We start from the raw sequence: 7,999 nt of genomic DNA, 5'->3' as shown, positions 1-7,999 counted from the left end.
AAAATATAACTATGGTTGGCATTCCTTTTCGAGTTAGATGCTATGATCTCGACCTTCACAACCGTCACAGGTAATCTAAATCTACAATTTGCTTGATCCATGTTTTCATAACTGTGCAGCAGACACTTCAAGCTTGTACCCCTTCCACGTAAATCAGACTTGTCCACTACTACACATGTTTTTACACATTAGGGCCATAATGTTCAGACAGGCTATTTCTAAGGTAAGTTCTACTTCATTATAACCCATCCAGATAATTACTGAAATCGACTCATACATTTTTATAAGACTGATAAACAGACCAGTTTGTGTTAAAACGTAGTCTACCTCACAGGAAAAACTCACGTAAACTTTGACGTAATGACCAATTACCAAACGTAAAATAGTAACCTACAATTTGCACAAATTGCCGAAACAAAGTTGCTTATTTTCACACAAATGTATTGTTTGTGTAGGCCTAATGTATTGTATGTACTGTTTCGGTTAATATATTGATGATTTATATTGATGATTTATCAAAGTAAAGCAAATATGTAAAAAAAACACACACAAAAAAACATTTAAAAAATGCTATATATGAGCACCCTCTCAAAACCCTTCATTATGATAATAAAAACACATAGTAAACTCACAAATTGAAGTAGACAAACTTTCACCCGCACTGTTTTTAATAAATGCCATTCTGATACAAAGGCCAAACGTTTATAAACTCTGAACTAAACGCTAAGAACACTGACAGAGCATGCAGTAGCAAGTGTTAATGCTGTCCAAATGGTAAGCAAAATGACAGTGCAAACGAAAATAGACGACCAAAACTGAAAAGTAAATAAACGTTCTTTTAGTTTCATCCAACGGACGAAATTAAAATTGTCCAATGCCATGGTAGATCTTAAATTCACTGTAGAGCGTCCATCAGGGTCAGTAAGCATTCTGCGTAGATGGGGGCGTATGGTGCACCGAGTTCGGGTGCTGAACGCCTAAATGTGAGCCTTGCTGATAGTGATGGCTGCAATCATCCATAAAAGACGGCGAAGAAGAATGGGACTGTGGAGGAATCTGCCCTCTGTTGGCTGCGTTAGCGTGTGCGCTCGAATCCCAAGTTGCAGGGGAGGGCGGCGAGTTGCACGCCATTGAGTCGCTGGCATTCGGACTGTGATCCAGCGACAGCTCGCCGTTTTTGTACAGTTTCTTGAACTTCGACCGGCGGTTCTGGAACCATATCTTGACCTGAAAGGTGAAAAGTAATTTGTGATTACTTGTACCCCTGAAAAAAATACCAAAATGTGGATCATGAACTAGGCTAAGCAGCGGAAGGATGTTACACACCTCCATATAATTTGTAGACAAATAAATAATAGGCGAATTTCATAACGCGCACTATTTTGTACTTAATGTAAAATAAAAAAAGCCCAGTCTTTCAGAATTGTGAAGAATGTGGTGTGTTTGCTTTACAAGCGCTCTTAAGGTTTTGACTAACGCTACAGCAAGAGATAGGTCGACTTGTAAACAAATGCCTGCCTCAAACTGATGTGCCAACTTTGTGGGTTTATTGCTGTTAACATACCTGTGTCTGGGTAACCCCAAGCTGCGCCGCAAGCGCTGCCCGTTCCGGTAGGGCCAGATACTGTGCCTTTTGGAAGCGCCGCTGTAAAGCCGTCAGCTGGTAACTGGAATAGATGGTTCGTGGCTTGCGAATTTTCTTCGGTTTTCCGTTGACCATTCGCACTTCAGGTTCCGGTTCTTCTTTCACTGAAAGAGATGTATTATAAAAAAAAAACATTAAGTTTGCACAAAAATAACTAACAGGAACGAAAAGTTAACACCATCAAAGAAATGGTACTTAAAATGGCATATGCCATTACATAGCTGTGTAAATCTTCCATAACTACAGCACATGCAGACCAACACCGAAACCAAAACATATAATTTAAAAGGGACTTCCAGTCCTGAGTGTGTGTGTGTGTGTGTGTGTTTGTGTGTGTGTGTGTGTGTGTGTGTGAGAGCCAGGGAGCCAGCGAGAGGGGAGGAGAAAGAGAAAACATGTTTAGGCCTACAGAGTTTATGGACTCCTTCATGTACGTACGTATACAGAAGAACAAGCAAACACACTCGCGTGGAGAGGCCACGTTTTTGTTTGTTGCAGCGAATAAACGAACTCTGTGATGTACATAGGACTGTATTTGGTACATACAAATGCTGTAAATAAGACTATGCAGTCTATTATATTGCACGAAGACATGTCAAATAACTTTCCGACAAATTATTATTGTTGTTACTATTATTAGCAGTTGTAGTAGCCTAGTGTTGTTGTTTCTGAATATCTAAGTTCATTTGGGCGAAAACAAATTGCCTGAAATTCTCAACAAAAGATTTCAAAGAGAGTCCAATCTCGGAAACGTACTAGGTATTAAACAATTCTGTGACAATGTAACAGTGAATCTTGCCAGTAGGTTTTGAGTTGTCTGACAGAAACAAAATCTGACACAAAGGCCTACGTGTTTTCCAACTGGGCAGCAACGACTGGCTTATTCTTTAAAACTACTGAATAATATATATAGATAACTAATAAATAATATAAATAATATAGATAACTTGCTCTCCATAGCTCTCTGGGATCATTTGTCAACTGATGATCTTGATTTTAATGGCTGGGTGATGTTGATGTGTTCTACTCGATTTCACATCCGACCCAAACCCCATCACTGACAGAAAGTAGAGGTCCTGCTACCCATTTTTCAGTTGTCTTACCTGTGTCTTGGGTTGTCTGTATTTCCCTACAGTAATGTCCATATTGTCTGTACGTATGAGAATAAGGATACTCCGTCTTCATGGGATAACCACCTGATGCTCCTAATCCGTTCGGATTGTACTGCTGATAGGAATATGGACTCATCGACTGAGAATATGGCTGGTAGTAGTCCTGGTGGCTATGCGACGTGTGGCCGGTATAGTAACTCATACCAGCGACTTCAGAATCCGGAAGGGTATGTAAGTCTGTTTCGGATGCTTGTTCGAACACCGATGAGCCAAGCAAGTGGGATGAAACGTTAGAAAACTTTTTTTCAGAGAGGACTCCGGTCATTGCGCACCGTGGTCTGTGAAGGTCCAAGCAACTGACTCGCCAGTCCCGTGGAAATGACAGCCCAAGGAAAAAAAATAATCCGAACAATTTTGTGAAAAATTAAATGAAGGAAGTTTACTGATACGAGACCTGTGTTTCTTATAAGGCAGTTCCTCGTCTCCTAGTCAATGCCGTCGACGTTGCATCTGCTCCCTAACCGGTGATTCACAGACTACCCAAATCAGACACCAGTACATCAAAATGCGCAGCGCAGAAGTGGATGCTGCATTTTCATTGGTTCTCAAGTGCCCACGCATACAGGATTATACAAACTTCTCTTTAAAGCATGATGAACGAAAATTCGGTCCTCCCCCTCCTTATGAAGTTAAAGAAGACTAACTAACAAAATAGTTCATGCATGGGTGCGCCCGTAAAAGCAGAAATAAAAAAAACAGGTAGTAGCTGTGAAATTTTGGTAGTCTACGCACTACTCTCTATTAGGCCTATTAGTTATTCTATGTATTTGAGGTTATATAATAGAGGGCGGAACACCTCAGAAAACATCGCAAAGAGTTAAGCGTGGCATAAATTGGCTACTATAGTCTACTGCCTCTGATGATATTCAGCGACATGTTGGTGGTTACAACACAACAATATTATATCTTTGAGACACAAATATGCAGAGAACGCGAACAACAAACTTGTGTGGATGTTAGAAGCGGGGAGCAACCATCCTCTCAACATAAGTCAACTGCACACTCTAGTGCCGAAAGTCTATACAGTTTACTTCACGCATGAATCGGGACGAATTTACAATGGATTCCTTATAGCCAGGCTTTTCAAACTGTATTCATCTGACCAACACACTTGAATAACGAAACGTGAGGAATACCGTGTCTCTTTCAAGTTTTGTCAAATGTAACCTTGACCTCGACACAAACGTAAACCTTGTAATTCACTGTGAAGAGGTCTGCACGGCAATGGACTCTGGCGTATACACACTGACATCTAGTGGCAGGATCAGAATCACGCAACTCCAAAGCAATTCATGCGCAAAACTTTCCTGGGCCCTCTTTGTCGTTTGGGGGCGTGTTGAGAGAAGGCTGCTGTGCAACTTAACGCGAAAGGCTACAGTCACTTCGCGCTCAGCCTCAACGCGGAAATAATACAGCGTTACCATATCCATTAGCTAACTGTACAACTAAAATAATATCACGGTCGTCGGTATTTCAAGGTTCAACTATTTCAGGGTCGTAAGCATGACTGAATATGAGGTGTCCGTGCAGCAGCTCAATGATCTACTGACAGACGAAAGTGGATTGTATATGATGCCTTCAAAAGACTTCAACGAGGTTTACCCAAAGATATATGTCGGAAATATGTGAGTATATCCTCTGAAACCCAGATAGATGTAAAAAGAATGTTTTATAATGTATGGGCCTCAACACTACTAATAGGTGCCATTAATCAGAAAGCAATAACAATTTCGATTGTTATTGTCAGGATTTGACTGTTTTTGTGGAAGGATATCTCCAAAAAGTGAATTATATTAAGACATTTGAACTCCCCATGTTTGTGTTTCAGACTGGTTTGCATAGTCCTTTGGCTATCATGTAGAATTGTCATTTAATCTGAATTAGAGAAGTGAGGGGGAGAGGTAAGAGTTTTAAATAACATGACACAGAAGCTATCATTCCCTTGGTGAACTTTTAAATTAAAATCTTTCCACGTGTGCATGCTCATCCTGAGCACCTCCCCTCCCCTGGCTGTGTCTGGGGGCTTTAAATAGACTCACTATATTTATGCCGCCACATCTCCCTCCCTCCCTCCTTCCTTCTCTCCCTCTCTCTAGCACATATATACACAGAACACATGTAGTAGAAACAGAGGGAGAGCCACTATACATTGCCAGGTAGTCAGACAGACGCTGTTTTACCAGATTAAGAATTATGGAATAATTTGTCATGTTTTCAGATGGCTGAGAGCAGACTGGAGAAGGGTGGGACTCTGTTATGTAATGGAGACAGTCAGTTGTGTCTAAGGTTGCCAGCGTCCTCTCTGGACCTTCCCACTCTTGTATTTCTCTGATGGAATGATGAATAATTAATCAGAGGACATAAAAATAGGAAAACACATGTGCTTGCTTGATTGTATATGCACACAGGCATACACACACAGACCAAGAACTGCCACTATTCTTGGTTGTGATGATTATGCTACTGCACACCAATTACATTGACTCTTAATCTATAACATTTTGTAATGTTTTATATATGTTATATAATGTAATGCTTTTTCTAGCTTACATTTAACATAAATACTTGCATGACATGTAAGATATACTGTACCTTATATTTACCTTATATTCATTTTCATTGTACCAATCATGTCAAGTTTCAAGTTTCAAACTAATCAAAGCCTATTGACAACTCTGAAGAATAACACACATTTTAAAACTTAAAATGCCTAGTTACAGAAGTTGTGGTTTGTGGGTTAGTCCTTTCGGTGTCATGAGAGAGTACTTGCAGCTCATCGCCCTGTAGGAACTCAAAACCGCACACACATGCAACTTTCTCATGCATATCATATCTTAAGCACACCAACATACTGTCAAATCATGTCAGAAGTGTCAAAAATCAAAGTATTTGCAGATGCAGCCAAGCTCGCCACCTCACATTGATAGCATAGAGAACGTACTGTGAAGTTTAATTCCGTAATATTTATCACTCAAATACAAATTTATAATAAAATAAAAACACACACACACATTGGATAAAACTGAGAAAATATTTCACGTGTGGCAACAATAGCAATATTTGAAAAGAGTGTATGTGCCTCAGTGTGTGTATCCCATCTCCCATAGCAACCACTGAAATCAGACTACGTTTTCCCTTGATGTGTTTCTACAGGTGTGTGGCCACCGATGTAATGCGCTTGCAACGTCTAGGTGTGACCCACGTGCTGAACGCGGCAGAGGGGAACTCGCTCATGCACGTGAACACCAACGCTGAGTTCTACGCGGGCACGGGCATCGTCTACCACGGGATGCCAGCCAGTGACACAGACCACTTTGACCTCAGTGTCTACTTCGAGGAGGGAGCTGATTTTATCCAGAAGGCATTAGCACACAAAAATGGGAAAGGTAAGTCTAGTCGGTTCAATTTGTTTGGAAGTTTGGAATAGGTCATTGTGCTCTGAATTTGTAGCAAGATTTTTGCGGTGAATGAATGTAAGTATATAGCATTCACATTTGTTATAGATATACACTAATGTTCAAAAGTTTGGGGTCACTTAGAAATGTTCTTGTTTTTGAAAGAAAAGTAAATTGAGGATTCTTTGCAAAGCAAAGTCTGAAGGACACAATTATTATTTCAAATTGAATGGATGTGCTAAGTTACCATCTTCTTATGAATGGATGTGCAAAGTTACCATCTTCTTATGAATGGATGTGCAAAGTTACCATCTTCTTATGAATGGATGTGCAAAGTTACCATCTTCTTATGAATGGATGTGCTAAGTTACCATCTTGTTATGAATGGATGTGCTAAGTTACCATCTTGTTATGAATGGATGTGCAAAGTTACCATCTTCTTATGAATGGATGTGCAAAGTTACCATCTTCTTATGAATGGATGTGCTAAGTTACCATCTTGTTATGAATGGATGTGCAAAGTTACCATCTTCTTATGAATGGAGGTGCAAAGTTACCTTTTTGGAAGTGCTGGCAACTGAGAACTGTTAAGAGACACGAGAAGCAAGATAGGGAGGATGCCATTGAATATGCAGTCAAGGCAATGGTTCCTATACCAAAATCAGTAGATGCCATTAACTAAAGGCATTAGATAACATCAATAAAGCATTAAATCATGTTCATTTTATTTCATTTTGTCTTGTTTGTTAATGTTGAATTCAATGAATTGTTTGTTTATGTGAACTAATGTATGAAATGATGTAGAATATAATGTATCATTCCAAATAAACAACCCAGACTTCATTCTGTTGACAGCTGTGTATTCACATGACTGTAAATAATATGCCTAAACGAAAAATATATATAAAAAAATCTTTAGTGTTATGAATTCGATTTCAGTCTCCTGCAATGCTGTGTTTAACTCTCATGACCTAATCCCCTGCCCCACCTGTAGGGCAGGTATACGTGCACTGCAGAGAGGGCTACAGCCGCTCCCCCTCTCTGGTCATCGCTTATCTCATGCTGCGGCACAAGATGGACGTGAGGACAGCCCTGGCCATGATCCGACAGAAGAGGGAAATTGGCCCAAATGACGGCTTCTTACGCCAGCTTTGCCAACTCGATGACAGGCTGGTAGCAGAAGGAAAGCTCTAGAACAAACAAGTGGGCTTTGCCTTTTGCCGTTTCGTCAGGCTTCGATACTGCAAGGATTTATGCTTAAGCACAAGAACTGTGACACTTACACATAAACCCACTGACACACAAACACACAAGCAAACATACATGTGCACAAATACTGTTATATTCAGTTTTGGCTGTTGATATTTTTAGTGACATACAAACACATACACGCACTTTCTCAGACACTCTTTCATACAGATGCACACGACACACACATTCAAGGACGTTATCGCTGCCCCTTATTCCCAAACACCCCCTCACAGGGTCTGTGCTATAGCTGTGTATGTTTGCTTATACAGATACACAGTACAAACACTCACACACACACACACACACACACACACACACACACACACACACACACACACACACACACACACACACACACACACACACACACACACACACACACACACACACACACACACACACACATACTCACTGCAATTTATGTCTTGCTGGCTGGTCCAGGCAGAGATATTCTCCTGAGATGAGTATTATAATAATGTTTATTTAAGTAAGCTGTTCAAAGCTCATTTGCACTTAATGTACTTTGCTGCCATTGC

The 7,999-nt window shown here is 40.3% G+C and overlaps 2 protein-coding genes across 2 annotated transcripts; one reads left to right on the top strand and one right to left on the bottom strand.

The window, feature by feature from the left end:
* Nucleotides 1-827: 827 nt before the first annotated feature.
* On the bottom strand, nucleotides 828-3,082 carry LOC105899868 (homeobox protein Dlx3b-like). The gene is made up of 3 exons (XM_012827089.2): nucleotides 2,749-3,082; nucleotides 1,565-1,749; nucleotides 828-1,227 (listed from the first exon to the last, which is right to left on the bottom strand). Exons 1-3 carry the CDS (start codon nucleotides 3,080-3,082, stop codon nucleotides 919-921), a joined length of 828 nt encoding a protein of 275 aa, XP_012682543.1. The 3' UTR covers nucleotides 828-918.
* Nucleotides 3,083-4,175: 1,093 nt separating this feature from the next.
* Nucleotides 4,176-7,765, top strand: dusp3b (dual specificity phosphatase 3b). The gene is made up of 3 exons (XM_012827168.2): nucleotides 4,176-4,442; nucleotides 5,971-6,203; nucleotides 7,207-7,765. Exons 1-3 carry the CDS (start codon nucleotides 4,321-4,323, stop codon nucleotides 7,404-7,406), a joined length of 555 nt encoding a protein of 184 aa, XP_012682622.1. The 5' UTR covers nucleotides 4,176-4,320; the 3' UTR covers nucleotides 7,407-7,765.
* Nucleotides 7,766-7,999: the final 234 nt, after the last annotated feature.

The sequence above is a fragment of the Clupea harengus genome, chromosome 1, assembly GCF_900700415.2.
Source record: "Clupea harengus chromosome 1, Ch_v2.0.2, whole genome shotgun sequence".
In the NCBI taxonomy this organism is placed as follows: domain Eukaryota; kingdom Metazoa; phylum Chordata; class Actinopteri; order Clupeiformes; family Clupeidae; genus Clupea; species Clupea harengus.
The sequence above is the reverse complement of the archived record's forward strand: the minus strand, read 5'-3'. Positions and strand labels throughout refer to the sequence as shown.

Excerpts from the sequence above, each read along its gene's own strand:
- dusp3b (XM_012827168.2), top strand. The coding sequence starts at position 4,321 with ATGACTGAATATGAGGTGTCCGTGCAGCAGCTCAATGATCTACTGACA. Across the intron at positions 4,443-5,970 it reads AAGATATATGTCGGAAATAT|GTGTGTGGCCACCGATGTAA; the intron begins GTGAGTATATCC and ends GTGTTTCTACAG. Across the intron at positions 6,204-7,206 it reads AGCACACAAAAATGGGAAAG|GGCAGGTATACGTGCACTGC; the intron begins GTAAGTCTAGTC and ends CCCCACCTGTAG.
- LOC105899868 (XM_012827089.2), bottom strand. The coding sequence starts at position 3,082 with ATGACCGGAGTCCTCTCTGAAAAAAAGTTTTCTAACGTTTCATCCCAC. Across the intron at positions 1,750-2,748 it reads ACAGACAACCCAAGACACAG|TGAAAGAAGAACCGGAACCT; the intron begins GTAAGACAACTG and ends CATCTCTTTCAG. Across the intron at positions 1,228-1,564 it reads TTGGGGTTACCCAGACACAG|GTCAAGATATGGTTCCAGAA; the intron begins GTATGTTAACAG and ends TTCACCTTTCAG.